The sequence below is a fragment of the Falco punctatus genome (genome assembly GCF_963210335.1).
Source record: "Falco punctatus genome assembly, contig: scaffold_269, whole genome shotgun sequence".
Taxonomy (NCBI): domain Eukaryota; kingdom Metazoa; phylum Chordata; class Aves; order Falconiformes; family Falconidae; genus Falco; species Falco punctatus.
This window is the reverse complement of record NW_027660133.1, coordinates 1-13793: the sequence shown is the minus strand read 5'-3', so window position 1 is coordinate 13793 and position 13793 is coordinate 1. Positions and strand designations below refer to the sequence as shown.

Sequence of the window (13793 nt, the reverse complement as noted above, 5' to 3'; positions counted from 1 at the left end):
ATGTTGGTCCTGTTGATGGCACCACTGGCCACGCTGACACCATTGGCGATGTCATTGGCCATGTTGGTCCTGCTGCTGATGTCACTGCCCATGTTGGTCTGGTTGATGACATCATTGGCCACATTGACACCACTGGCAACACCATTGGCCATGTTGGTCTGGTTGATGATGTCACTGGCCACACTGACACCATTGGCCACGCTGGTCCTGTTGATGACATCACTGGCTACGTTGACACCATCAGTGATGCCATCAGCCACGTTGGTCCTATTGATGACATCACTGGACACACTGACACCATTGGTGGTACCAGCAGTTGCGTCGTTGCCCCAGTTGGGTGCGGCGAGGCGGGCAGCAGGGCGGCAGCAGGGGCTGTGGCAGGGTGGGGGGTGCGGCGGGTGTGTCGGCAGGCGTGGCAGTGGGCGGGGTCACTCCCGCTTGCGCAGGTGGATGTAGGTGACACCGCTGGCCAGGGCGAGTGGGACGCAGAGCCAGGCCAGCACAAAGCAGTGGCCGAAGCGGCCCCCGGGGGGGCGCCCCCCCCACGCTGCGTACAGCGCCGCTGCCACCAGCACCGCCAGCCCTGGCATCACCCAGCCGTTAGGGGGCGCTGGGGGGGGGGAGGGGCACCCGGCAGCTGGATGTCCCCCCTCCCCCCACCACCTCCACCCCACCCAGGGGGCACCCATCCATGGGAGCCAAGTTTTTGGGGAGGAGACACAGGGATCTAGGGGATCACCCAGGGGTCAGAAGGGAGCACCCAGGGGTCCAGGGGGGCACCCAGGGGTCTGGGGGGGAACGAGGACACCCTCCCCCCATGGGACATAGGGGTCCGGGGGGAGGCACCCAGGGGTTCAGGAGATCCCCCCCACCCATGGGACCCAAGTTTTTGGGGAGGGGACCCGGGGGTTTGGCGGGGGACCCTGGAGACCCCCCACCCATGGGACACAGGAGTTTGAGGGGTTACCCAGAGATTGGGGGGGGCACCCATGCGCCCGGGCAGGGCACCCAGGGGTCTGAGGGGACCCAGTTTTTTTGGAGGGGCCCCCAGGGGTTCAGGGGCACCCTGGTGTCTGGGAGGGGGCACCCGGGGGGGCAGGAGTTGGATGGGGGGGGGCATGGGGGGCACCCACGGGGGGAGGGGGGGCACCCACTGACCTGCCAGGAGCTGGGTGCCCCCCGAGGCGGAGAAGAGAAGCCCGCGGGGCCCCGTGTGCAGCTGCCACACGAAGAGCGCGAAGGCAGCACTGGAGAGGAGCAGGGCCGCCACCATCAGCCCCTGCACCGCCCGCAGCCACGCTGGGGGGCACGGCCGTCAGCACCCCGCGGCACATGCCCCACACATCGCCCTGCCCCACACCGCCTGCCCCACGCACCCCTGTACCTGTGTGTGCCTGTACCACACACCCACGGCACCCATGGGTGCCAGATGCCCCCCACGCCCCACGTGCCCCTCATGCCCCGTGTGCCCCCCACGCCCCATATGTCCCTCATGCCCTGGGTACCCCCCACGCTCTGTGTGCCTCCAATGCCCCATGGGCCCCCCATGCCCCCTGTGCCCCCCACACCCCGTGTAACCCCCATGCCCCATGTGTCCCTCATGCCCCATGTGCCCCCCACACCCCGTGTGCCCCCAATGCTCTGTGTGCCCCCAATGCCACATGTGCCCCGTGTGCCCCCCAGGCCCCATGTGCCTCCCATGCCTTGTGTGCCCCCCCACGCCCCCTGTGCCCCCCACACCCCCCACACCCTGCCGTGCCCCACGGCGCCTCACGGCTGTCAGCGACGCTGGCGCAGACCCAGCTGTGGGTGCTGTTCTGCAAGACGCAGTCGTACCACAGGTTCACTGTCTCCTCATCCGGCAGCACCCACCATGCCTGGGGGGGGTGGGGAGGGTGGGGTGCGCTATGGGGCCTGCACCCCTGGGGCCCATGTACCAGGGTGCCCCACATGCCCGGACCACCCAACCCCCCAGTGCCCCAGATGCTGGGAGGGGGCACACTATGGGTCCCAGACACCCGGCCCCCCTGCTGTGGGGCAGGTTATGGGGCAGGCTGCCCAGGCCCTCCGCTGTGGGGCAGGCTATGGGGCAGGCTGCCCGGCCCCCCCGCTGTGGGGCACGATATGGGGCAGGTTATGGGGTCCTACCTTGTCTAGGGTGGCGACGAAGAGGAGGACGAGGACGAGGACGTGGAGAGCAGTAACGGCAAACAGGAGGAAGCTCATGGCGGGAGCTGTGGGGGGGGGATGCGACCGAGTGGGGGAGGGGTAAGAAGACCCACCCCCCAGCCCCCTCCTCAGCCCCCCCCGCCCTCCACCCCCCCTCCCAGCCCCCCACCTCTGGCCCCTGCAGCTGGGCACTGGATCCGTTACACCCGGGACAGGACCCAGTCGTTCCGGTCCCTCCCTCCCCCGCCCCACCCCTGCCCCCCTCCCCCACCCAGACCCCACCCCACCCCTATGGGGCCTGGACGCCTGGGTCCCGCCCCCACCCCTCCCAAATTCTGGCTGCTGATTGGCTAAGCCCAGCATCCACTGGATCCCACATCCCATTGGCTCCTGCCTCGAGCTATGGGCACGCAAACACCACCCCCCCCCCAGATCTTCACCCTGATTAACTCAGAACTTTTGTAGCCCCTGATTGGCTGAGAACTTTAGGAGCTCCTGATTGGTCAGATTCTTAGGTGCCCAACTGCCATGGTGGCCCCCATTGGCTGGTTAGGTTGGGGGGGGGGCGGGGAGTGAAGTGCAGCACCTGATTGGCTGCAGAAGGGCCGGGGGGGGGAAACTGCCCCCTGTTCCCTGATTGGTCCAAATCTGCTGAGATCCAGCACCCCAGGGCCACGCCCCACCCCTGATTGGCTGCAAACCGGGGCTCCACCCAGCCTCTGATTGGCTGATTCCCATGATGGACAGCTCCCCCCACCACCCCCACGAGGCATGGCCCCGCCCCCTTTCCATCACTATGGTAATGGGACCGGTGTCACGTGACAGAAGCCCCGCCCCGGGTCACATGATCGGGGCGGGGGGGTGGGGGCATGAGAGGGGGCTATGGGGGCTGGGAGCAGTTGGGGGGCACTGGGGGGCTGAGGGGGCCCTTGTGGAGTGCTGTGGGGGGTGTAGGGCAGCCCCCCTTCACCTCCGCCCCTCCCCCCTCCGCCCCTCGCCCCTCCCCCCTCCACCCCTGCCCCCTCCCTGACGCCGGTTGCTACCAACAAACCCGCGCCAGCCCCGAACCTGAACCTGCGGCGCACAGAGGTACCGGGCGGGGGGATGTGGGGCTGGGGGGGATATGAGGGGCTGTGGGGTGGGGGGGATGTAGGGGTGCTGGGTGGCAGGGGGAGGGATGTGGGGCTTGAGGGGAGGCTGTGGGGAGCTGTGGGGCGGGGTGGCTGTGGGGCGGGGGAGGCGGGGGGGCAGGGGCGCTCCATGGGACAGCGGTCTCTGTGGGCCGGGGGTGGGGTCTCCGTGGGGCGGGAGCGCTCCGCGGGGCAGCCCCCCGGTGGGCCCCCCGGGTGGGGGGCGTTCCTGGGGGTCCTGACTCCCCCCTCCCCCCCCAGATGGGGGACGCAGCGAAGCGGCTGCTGGCGCTGGAGGATCAGTTGCAGCGGGTGAGGGGGGGGGTCCCATGGGTGGGGTTTCCCTCAGGGCATCCCAGGTCCTGGGGGGGGGGGGGGTCCCGGGGGGGAGCATGCTGGGGGGTGTGTGTCTCGGAGGTGTCCATGGGGTGCCCGGGTCTGGGAGTCCCTGGGGGGCCGGGGGTGCTGGGTCGAGGGGGGTTCCTGGGGGGCGTGTTCCTTGGGGGGCGTCCCTGGGGTCACTGAGGTGGGGAGGGGGCCGGTCCCTGGGGGGGATCCTGCCCTCCCCCCGATGACGGGCCCGCAGGGGGGGGTAGCGCTGGGGGTTCTCTGGTGGGGGGGGTGCCGGGGGGGGTGTCCCTGGGGTCCCTGCCCCTGCTGGGAGGGTCCCTGCAGGGGGATGTCAGGTGGGGGGTGTCAGGTGGGAGGGTCCCTGGGGGGGTCCCTGCCCCCTGCCCCCCCGCTGACAGCCCCGCAGGCGGGGGCGGCGCTGGGGGGGTCCCTGGGCCGGGTTTCTGCGCTGCGCCAGGATCTGGAGCGGCTGCGGGGGGAGCGGCGGCACCTGCAGCAGCTCCTGCGGCTCCGCACCTGGGTGAGCCCAATCCCCGCGCCAGGATCCACTCGATCCCCCTGTACCCCAGATCCCCTCAGAACCTGGGATCCCCCTGCACCCGGGATCCCCCTGCACCCAGGATCCCCCCGTGCCCTGGATCCCCCATGCTGGGATCTCCCTGCACCAGGATCCCCCACATCAGGATCCCCTGATCCCAGGATCCCCAGACAACCCCTACACCTGCATCCCACCACTCCCCAGGATCCCCCTGCATCCCCCTGGGAGGGGGATCCCACCGTGACCCCGGTGGAATGGGGGGGGATCTGATTGGCCGGGAGGGGGATCCCATGCTGAGGAGGGTGTGACACAGGGCTCTGATTGGCTGGGAGGGGGATCCCACGCTGACGTGGGTGTGACACAAGGCTCTGATTGGCTGGGAGGGGGATCCCGTGCTGACGCGGGTTTGATGCAGGGCTCTGATTGGCCGCAGGAGCTGGAGGAGACTCAGCGGGAGATCGAGTCGGTCCAGGCGCAGGTGGCGGCTGCCCGGAGCCACAGGCAAGGATCCCTGCGGCCCCCCGACCCCCCTGGGACCCCTGTGCCCCACCCTCTCCCCCCTGGGAGCCCTGCGGCCCTCCCAAACCCCCAGGACCACCTGACTCCCCTGGGATCCCCTGGGACCCTCATGATTCCTCTGGGATCCCCTGGGACCCCTGAGGCCCCCCCCAACCCCCCCAGGACCACCTGACCCCCCTGGAATCCAGTGGGATCCTCTGGGACCCTCATGACTCCCCTGGGACTCCCTGACCCCCTGGGACCTCTGGGACCCCCATGATTCCCCTGGGATTCCCTGGGATCACCTGACCCCCCTGACTTGCCCTGGGACCTCCCTTGGGACCCCCTGGCCCCCCTGACCCCCCCGGGTGCCCCCCAGACCCCCGAGTGCCGCCCCCCCCAACCCCCTGGGTACCCCTTGACCCCCCCGCCCCCGCAGTGCCCCCAGCCCTGACTGGCAGGTGGTACCCCCTGACCTCTGACCCCTGACCGATGCAGGGGGTGCAAGGGGCCGGGGGGGGCGCCGGGGGGGGCGCAGCAGCGAGCGCTGGCGGTGCGGGGGGAGGGGGCAGCAGGGGGGCGGCTGCGGGCCCAGCAGCGGCGGCTGCGACTCTTCATGGCGGCCAAGGAGAGAACCCGGCCCCCCCCAGGTACGCCCCCTCCCCCCCAGGTACCACCTGGTGACCCCCCCAACCCCTGGGTGCCCCCCTGGACCTGGGTGATCCCTGGGTGCCCCCCCCGGACCTCTGGGTGTCTGTCCGCCCCCCTCCAGACCCCTAGGTGCCCTCTTTGGGACCCCTGAGTGCCGCCCCCCAGACCTGGGTGACCCCTGGGTGCCCCCCCCGGACCCCGGGGTGCCCCCCCCCGAGGTCCCTGGATGACCCTCCTGAGCCCTCCGGGTGCCCCCTCTCCCCCGGGACCCCTGGGTGCCCCCCTCAGACCTGGGTGACCGCTGGGTGGCCCACTCTCCCTGGGACCCCTGGGTGACACCCCCCCCCAGGTCCCTGGGTGCTCCCCTCCCCGGGTGGCCCCCCATCTTGGGTTACTGCCCTGGACCCTTGGGTGCCCCCCCCGATCCCTGGGTGATCCCCCCAGACCCCTCGGGGTGTGCTTTCCACCCCCCCACCTGACCCCTGGGTGCCCCCCCCAGACCCCAGGGTGTGCGTCCCCCCCTCCAGACCCCTGGGTGCCCCCCCCAGACCCCTGGGTGCCCCCTGGCCTGGCTGATGAGTGTACCCCCTCAGCACGGCCCCCCCCGGATTCCTGCCCCCCCCCAGAACGCCCTGAGCTTCCCCCCGATGGGATGGGAGAGGGGCTGGAGACCCCAGCGGAGGATGCCTGGGTAGACGGTGAGGGGGGGGCTGGTGGGTGGGGGCTGCGGGGGGTCCTGGGAAGGGGGGCTGCAGGGGGATCCTGGGGGGGTGGGGGGAGTGGGCATAGAGGGCTGTGGGGGAGTCCTGGGGGGGTGGGGGGGTTGGAGGTGGGGGGCTGCGGGGTGGGTCCTTGTGGTGGTGGGAGGGGGGGGCTGCGGGGTGGGTCCTTGTGGTGGTGGGAGGGGGGGGCTGCGGGGGGGTCCGGGGTGTGTGTGGGGGCTGCGGGGGGGTCCAGGGGTGGGGGCTGCGGGGGGGTCCTGGGGGTCACAGCGGTGTGGGGGTGCAGGGGAGGCGCAGACCTTCTCCCGCTTCCTGCTGGTGGCGGAACAGCACCGGCAGCTGCAGCGGCTGCGCCAGCGCCTGGAGCAGGTGGGACCCCTGGGACACCCCCTGCCCCCCCCCCCCCCCGAGACCCATCCTGGGACCCCTTGATACCCCTCCTAGACCCCCAGTACCTCCTAGAGCCCCCTCATACCCACCCTGGGACCCCCAGGGACCCCCTGATACCCCTCCAAGCCCCCCAGGACCCCCAATAACCCCCCCGGACCCCCCGAGACCCCCCCTGGACTCCCAGTACCTTCCAGGGACCACAATATCTCCCCAGTAACCCCCCTGAGCCCCCCAGGACCCCCAATAACACCCCAGAGCCCTCCAGGATCCCCCAATACCCCCTCTGGGACCCCAGGACCCCCTAGAGCCCACTCATACCCAACTTGGGACCCCTAATATCCCCACCAGGACCCCCAATACCCTCCACGAACCCCAATATCCCCTTGATACCACCACGAGCCCCCCAGTGTCCCCCCAGGGACTCCAACACCCCCCCAGTATCCCCCCAAGGACACTAGTAACACTCTCGGGACCCCAGTAATCCCCCCAGAGCCCCCCAGTACCCCCCTAGGGACCCCCTTACCCCCCTAATTCCCCCCCAGAGCCCCCCAGGACCCCCTGACCCCCCTCCGCAGCTGCAGGCAGTGGTGGCGGTGGAGGAGCTGGGGGGGGCCCTTGGGGACCCTGAGTTGGCGGCACTGGAGGAGGCGCAGGCGGCCGCTGCCCAGGAGACCCGCGAGCTGCAGGATCGGGCCCAGCATGGGAGGAACCTGCTGGGGGTCCTAGAGGACGGTACGGAGGTCCCAACACCCCGGGGGGGCCCCAACACTTGGGGGGACCCCCATATCTGGGGGGATTCTGATATCTTGGGGGCAGAATCCCAATATTTTGGGGGACCCAGGGCTTGGAGGGGGCACCCACGGGTTGGGGGGGCAGGTTTGGGGGGCACCCAGGGGTTTGGGGGGGGGGGCTCAGGAACTGGGGGGACACCCCCCTGTGATTTCAGGGGGCACCCAGGTTTGGGGGGGGGCAGGTTTTGGGGGGGGGCAGGGGGTTGGGGGGCAGGGTTGGGGGGGGGATGACACCCAGGCATTCTGCCCGCAGGCGTGGCAGCGCTGCTGGCCCAGCTGGACCAGGGGCAGGATGTGACCTCTGACCTTGACCCCGACCCTGACCTTGACCCCGACCCTGACCTTGACCCCGACCCGCTGCGGGCACAGCTGCAGCGTCTGGAGGACAGGGTTACCCAGCTGCTGCTGCTGAGCAGGGACACACCCCCCCAGGTGATGGGGGGGCTGGGGGGCAACTGGGGGCCTGGGGTCACCCTGGGGGGCAACTGGGGGTGCTGAGTGGCATACTGGAGGGCAGCTGAGGGGCCTGGGGGTGTAACTGGGGGTCTGGGGTCACCCTGGGGGGCAACTGGGGGTGCTGAGTGGCATACTGGGGGGCAACTAGGGGTTGGGGGGGAGGGGCGATTTGGGACCCTGAGGAGTAATTGGAGGGTCAGCTGGTGACGTTGGGGGGGCAACTGGGGGCCTTGAGGGGCAACTGGGGGCCTGGGGGGGGACAATTGGGGACCTGGGGTCATCATGGGGGGCAACTGGGGGCCACACTGGGGGCCTTGGGGAGCTTTGGGGGATGCTGGGGGGCAACAGGGGGGTCTTGGGGTGGCGATTTGGGGCCCTGGAGGGGATCTGGGGGTCCGGGGGGGGCACTGGGACCCTGGGGTGCTGGGGGGCTGCAGGGTCCCTGCTGCCCCACCTCACCTCCCACAGGTCCCAGCAGGGGCCGAGGATGCAGCAGCAGCTCAGCCCTGGGGGGGGCGCCCCACCCCTCCCCAGCCCCCCAGCCCCAGGTGAGCCCCCAGACCCCTGGGTGGTCCCCCCCCGGCTGTGGGGGGCGTGGTGTGTGTGTTCCTGGCTGCAGCCCCATGGGTGCCCCCCACCCTGCCCCCCAGGGAGGACCTGGCTGTGTGTGAGGAGGAGGAGGAGAGACCCCTGACCCACGGCGAGCTGCGCGAGCGTGCCCTGCGGGAGGTGGGGGGCCACACGCTGGGGTCTGTGGGTGGGGGGTCCCAGATGTCTGGGTCCATGGGTGGGGGTCCTTGGTCCATGTGGGGGGGGTCTTGGATGCCTGGGTCCATGGGTGGGGGTCCCAGGGCCATTGGTGAGGGTCTCTGGTCCCTGGGTGGGGGTCCCAGGGCCACAGGTGGGGGGTCCCAGATGCCTGGGTCTGTGGGTGGGGGTCCTTGGCCCATGGGTCAGGGTCCCAGGCCCAGGCGTGAGGGGTCTCAGACACCTGGGGCCATGGGTGGGGGTCCCAGGGCCATGGGTGTGCGGTCCCGGATGCCTGGGTGGAGGTCCCTGGTCCATGGGTGGGGGTCCCAGACACCTGGGTCCATGGGTGGAGGGATCCCTCCATAACCCCCCTCCCCCCCACAGGTGCTGAGCCGCGAGGGGGCCCCCCCCACCCCCCAGAGCCTCTGGCTGGACTTGGGTGGGGCCCAGGACCCCCCGGAGCCCTGACATGCTCCCCCATGGGGGTCCCAGGTGTCCGGGCCGTGCTCTACCCCTCCACACCCGTGTGTCCCCCACCCATGTCCGGCCCCCCCCCTGCCCCCGCAGGTTGTCACAGAAACCAAATATTTGGGGCCGTCGCGGTTGCGTTGCCCCGGCAACGGCGAAACTTCCCAAAACAGCCTGAAACGGCCCAAGAGGAGCTGGGGGAGGGGAGGGGGCGCTGCCCATCCCTCACCCGTGTTATCCCCCCCCCCTCGCCACCGCCCGGCCTGGGGACACACGTGGGCGGCCCCCCCCGTGACCGCTCATTGTCCCCCCCCGTGTCCCCCATGACCCCCCCGTGTGTCCCCCCCAGGCACACCCCAGGGCTCCCCTCCACCCCCGAGCACACCCCACTCCCGGGGATCCCCTGACGTCACCCCGAGACCCCCTAACGTCACGCCACGGCCACGCCCACTCCCCTGCCCCGCCCCCGCCCCGGCGGACACCGCCCGGAGAGACCCGAGCCGGGACCGTCCCGTCCGGAGAGACCCGAACGCGTCCGGAAGGAGCCGAACCGGGAGGGACCCGAACACGCCCGAAGGGACCTGAACCCGGGGGGACCCGAACTCCGGAAAGACCCGAACCATCCCGCAGGGACCCGAGCCCACCCGAAAGGTCCTGAACCCGGAGGGACCCGACCTCCGGAGACACCCGAACCATCCCGGAGAGACCCGAGCCCACCCGAAAGGTCCTGAACCCCCAAGAGACCCCACCCCGGTGAGACCCGACCCCACCCGAAGGGTTCCGAATCCGCCCGGAAGACCCGAACCCGCTCGGGTGAGTACCGCGGTTCTGTGTTTGGGGGGCGGGGGGCGATGTGTGGGATCCTGAGGACCCGGGGTGCCCCTCCTCCCCCCCAAAAAACCCCAAAAAACAACAACCTTTCCCGGTCCCCCACCCTGGCACACCCCAACTATGGGTGGGGGGCACCTCCACGCCTGCCTCTCCCCCCCCCCCAGGATGCAGCCAGCGCCCGGGTGGGGGCGGGGCGACCCCCTCCAGGATATGGGGGGGTGGGGCGGGATAGTCTCCAGGCCTTATATGGGCATAGCCCTGACCGCGCCCATCCCGCCGGGGTCCCTGCCCTGGCACCCCACGACTATGGGTGGGGTGGTGGGGGTCCCCCTCCCGGACACCTGGATGTGTCCCCAGGACTATCCCCCAACTATGGGTGGGGGTCCCTTGACACCTGAGTCCCGTCCCCCCCCAGGACTCCCCAACTATGGGTGGGGGTCCCTTGATGCCCAGTCCCCCCCCCAGGAACCCCCTTCAACTGTGGGTGGGGGTCCCTTGACACCCAAGTCCCCCCCCAGGACCCCCCTTCAACTATGTCTGGGGGTACCTTGATGCCCCAGGAACCCCCTCCCCGGACCCCCCGTGCACACCCATCCCTACCCTTACACCCCCGTTACACGCTCGCCCTTGCCCTCCCAGCCCCACCCCTGCCCTTGCACGCCCCTTGCACGCCTGTCACTACCCTTACACACCCATCCCTGCCCTGACACCCCCTTACACACCAGGTGCCCATTCACCCCCTTGCACACCCCTTGCACGCCCCTCTGTGCCCCTACACCCCCCTCACACCCCTTGCACACTGACCCTTGCCCTGACAGCCCCCATCCCTGCCCTTACACCCCCTTTATACCCCATCCCTGCCCTTACACCCCCCTTACACCCCTGTCCCTGCCCTTACACCCCCATCCCTGCCCTTACACCCCCCTTACACCCCTGTCCCTGCCCTTACACCCCTATCACTGCCCTTACACCCCCTTTATACCCCATCCCTGCCCTTACGCCCCATCCTTGCCCTTACACCCCCCTTACACCCCTGTCCCTGCCCTTACACCCCCCTTACACCCCTATCACTGCCCTTACACCCCCTTTATACCCCATCCCTGCCCTTATACCCCCTTTATACCCCATCCCTGCCCTTACGCCCCATCCCTGCCCTTACACCCCCCTTACACCCCTGTCCCTGCCCTTACACCCCCCTTACACCCCTATCACTGCCCTTACACCCCCCTTACATCCCATCCCTGCCCTTACACCCCCTTTACACCCTCATCCCTGCCCTTACACTCTCGTTATAAACCATTCCTGCCCTTACGCCCACTTACACTCCCCTTACACCGCCTTACCCCACCTTGCACACTCCTCCTTGCCTTCACACCCCCCTCCCTGCCCTTACACCCCCCTTACACTGCCCTTACCCCCCTCCCTGCCCTTACACCCCCTTTAAACCCCCGTCCCTGCTGTTACACCCCCTTACACACTCATCCTTGCCCTTACGCCCACTCCCTGCCCTTACACCCCCTTTACCCCTCCATCCCTGCCCTTACACCCCCTGACCCAGCCATCCCTGCCCCTACAACCCCCTGAACCACCCGGACCCCCTCGCCCCCTGTCCCCTGACCTCTCCCAACCCCCAGTCCCCCTGACGCCCCTCTCCCTGCAGCCCCCCTGACCCCCAGCCCCATAACCCCCCCTCCCCGCAGCCCCCCTGACCCCCCCAGTCCCCTGACACACACCCCAGCCCCTCCCAGCCCCCTAACCCCCTCTCCCTGCAGCCCCCTGACCCCCCCAGTCCCTGACACACACCCCAGCCCCTCCCAGCCCCCTAACCCCCCTCTCCCCGCAGCCCCCCTGACCCCCCCAGTCCCCTGACACACACCCCAGCCCCTCCCAGCCCCCTAACCCCCCTCTCCCTGCAGCCCCCCTGACCCCCCCAGTCCCCTGACACACACCCCAGCCCCTCCCAGCCCCCTAACCCCCCTCTCCCCACAAGCCCCCCTGACCCCCCCAGCTCCCTCCCTCCCCACAGCCCCCCCAGCCTCCTAACCACCCCTGCCCCCCAGCCCCCTAACACCCCTCCCTGCCTCCATCTTCCCCAGCCCCCTAACCCCCCCTCTCCCCGCAGCCCCCCTGACCCCCCAGCCCCCTGAATCCCCCCCAGCCCCCCTGACCCCCCAGCCCCCTGAATCCCCCCCAGCCCCCTAAGCCCCCCTCTCCCCACAGCCCCCCTGACCCCCCAGCCCCCTGAATCCCCCCAGCCCCCTAACCCCCCCTCTCCCCACAGCCCCATGCCAACCTGCCGCCCGCCGTCCCTGCTGCGTTGTGTGCAGGCGCTGAGCTGCTGCCTGGCCTTCAGCACGGCGGCAGCCGCCGGCCCCTGGCTCCCAGGTGAGGGTGACGGCTGTGTGGCCGCCTGGGCCCTCTGCTTCATCCTCACCCTTCTCCTCCTCGCCGCCGATGCCCTGGGCCGCCCGCCGCCCCGCCGCGACCTGCCGCTGGCCTACGCTGCCGCCGCTGCCATCGCTTGCGCCGCCGCCGCCACCATCTGGGGCCTGGGCCACCTGCGGCGCCACGACGGGCGCGACGCCGGCACGAGGCCCCATGCGCTGCGCGCCGCCGCCACTGCCGCCTCCTGCCTGGCCGCCCTGGCCTACGCTGCCGAGGTGGCGCGGGACCGTGCCCGGCCCGGGCAGAGTGCCCCGCTGCTGGCCACACCGCCGGGGCTGCTGAAGGTGGCCGAGACCATGCTGGCCCTGCTGCTGCTGGGGCTAGCAGCCGAGCAGGGCGCGGGCGCGGGCCCCCCGGCCTGGCGCTGGTGCCTGGGCATCTACTGCACCTCCTTCGCGCTGGGGGCACTGCTGGTGGGGGGCTGCCTGTGGGGGTGGGGGGGCTGCGGCTGGGGGCAGGACCCCGTGGCCACCCGCCGGGCGCTGGGGGCCTACGCGGCGGCGGGGGTCCTGGCCTACGGCGCTGCCGCCGTCCTCTGGCCTCTCTACAGCTTCCGTGAGGAGATGGGGGGCCAGCCGCGGCGCCCAGGGGGCTGTGGCCCCACCTGCCCCTGGGATCGGTGGGTGCTGGTGGCGCTGCTCACCGCCATCAACCTGCTGGCCTATGGTGTCGACCTGGTGCAGACTGGCCGGTTGGTGCTGCTCAGGGCGTGAGGGGGGGGCACGGGGCGGGGGGCACCCCCTGGCCGCATCGGGGCCCACAGGTGGGCACAGGGCCCCCCAGGGGGTCGTGGAGCCTCTGTGGGGCAGGATCGGGCCCCCTAGGGGGTCGTGAATCCCCCACAGAGGGTCCTGGAGCTCCCCCCCAGGGCAGGATCCGGCCCCCCAGGGGTCCTGGAGCCCCCCCCCCCCCCCAGGGCAGGATCTGGCCCCTAAGGGGGTCGTGGAGCCTCTCGGGGGGCAAGATTAGGCCCTGGTAGGGGTCATGGACACTCTGTGGGGCAGGATCGGGCCCCTAAGGGGGTTATGGACCCCTGTGGGGCAGGATCTGGCCTTCAGGGGGGTCATGGATCCCCCCCAGGGCAGGATCTGACCCCTAAAGGGGTAGTGGACCCTCTGTGGGGCAGGATCGGGCCCGATCTGCTGTGGGGCAGGATCCAGCCAACACGGGGGTCTCCAGCCCCACCCACTGCCCCGGGGCCGGATGAGGCCCCCCGGGGCCACCGGGGGGGGGGAGGGGGGGGCGCCTTAAAGGGGCCGCGCAGCCTTAAATGGGGGGGGGGGGAGGGCGGGGGGGCTGCGGTGTCATTAAAGGGAATTTCTGCTTCTTAAAGGCGCCGCTGGGTCTATGTGTGAGGGTCGCGGCAGGGGGGGACGGCCACACGTCGCGGGGGGCAATAGGGTGCACGAGAACGCTGGACACGTGGGGGGGGGGTCCGAGCAGGGGGTGGGTCAGTCCAGTGGGCGGGGGCACAAAATGGGCGGAGCCTCTCCCCGGCCACGCCCCCAGTTTATCAGCCTTTAAAAGCGGGAGGGGGGCGCAGAGGGGACGCGCCCTTACCCTGCCCACCCCCCCTCCCCTTCCCCCAACCCCGCCCAGTTCC

The 13793-nt window shown here is 70.6% G+C and overlaps 3 protein-coding genes across 4 annotated transcripts; 2 read left to right on the top strand and 1 right to left on the bottom strand.

Annotated features, from left to right (window-relative positions):
* Window positions 1-226: 226 nt before the first annotated feature.
* EMP3 (epithelial membrane protein 3 (MAM blood group)) lies at window positions 227-2432 on the bottom strand (the record flags this gene model as incomplete). Of its 2 annotated transcripts, none has more annotated exons than XM_080411897.1 (5): window positions 2339-2432; window positions 2149-2234; window positions 1775-1877; window positions 1159-1299; window positions 227-372 (listed from the first exon to the last, which is right to left on the bottom strand). In XM_080411897.1, the coding sequence occupies exons 2-5, from the start codon at window positions 2224-2226 to the stop codon at window positions 227-229; spliced, it is 468 nt and encodes a 155-aa protein (XP_080268023.1). In that variant the 5' UTR covers window positions 2227-2234; window positions 2339-2432. The 2 variants fall into 2 exon arrangements, with proteins under 2 accessions (XP_080268023.1, XP_080268022.1); XM_080411896.1 differs by having other exon boundaries at window positions 290-583; window positions 2339-2431.
* A 707-nt stretch (window positions 2433-3139) lies between these two features.
* Window positions 3140-9658, top strand: LOC308057873 (uncharacterized protein). Its single transcript, XM_080411894.1, has 12 exons — window positions 3140-3258; window positions 3561-3611; window positions 4057-4170; window positions 4622-4689; window positions 5185-5336; window positions 5931-6035; window positions 6346-6428; window positions 7025-7181; window positions 7494-7672; window positions 8165-8244; window positions 8347-8425; window positions 9264-9658. Exons 2-12 carry the CDS (start codon window positions 3561-3563, stop codon window positions 9570-9572), a joined length of 1377 nt encoding a protein of 458 aa, XP_080268020.1. The 5' UTR covers window positions 3140-3258; the 3' UTR covers window positions 9573-9658.
* A 2372-nt stretch (window positions 9659-12030) lies between these two features.
* On the top strand, window positions 12031-13225 carry LOC308057874 (myeloid-associated differentiation marker-like; the record flags this gene model as incomplete). Its single annotated transcript, XM_080411895.1, has 2 exons — window positions 12031-12982; window positions 13024-13225. The coding sequence occupies one exon, from the start codon at window positions 12031-12033 to the stop codon at window positions 12901-12903; it is 873 nt and encodes a 290-aa protein (XP_080268021.1). The 3' UTR covers window positions 12904-12982; window positions 13024-13225.
* Between the last annotated feature and the right edge of the window lie 568 nt (window positions 13226-13793).

What these genes read in the sequence shown, in the direction of transcription:
- LOC308057873 (XM_080411894.1), top strand. Translation starts at nt 3,561, where the DNA reads ATGGGGGACGCAGCGAAGCGGCTGCTGGCGCTGGAGGATCAGTTGCAG. An exon ending in GCGGCTGCCCGGAGCCACAG is followed by an intron (nt 4,690 to 5,184) that starts GCAAGGATCCCT and finishes TGACCGATGCAG; the next exon opens with GGGGTGCAAGGGGCCGGGGG. An exon ending in CCCCAGCCCCCCAGCCCCAG is followed by an intron (nt 8,245 to 8,346) that starts GTGAGCCCCCAG and finishes CCTGCCCCCCAG; the next exon opens with GGAGGACCTGGCTGTGTGTG.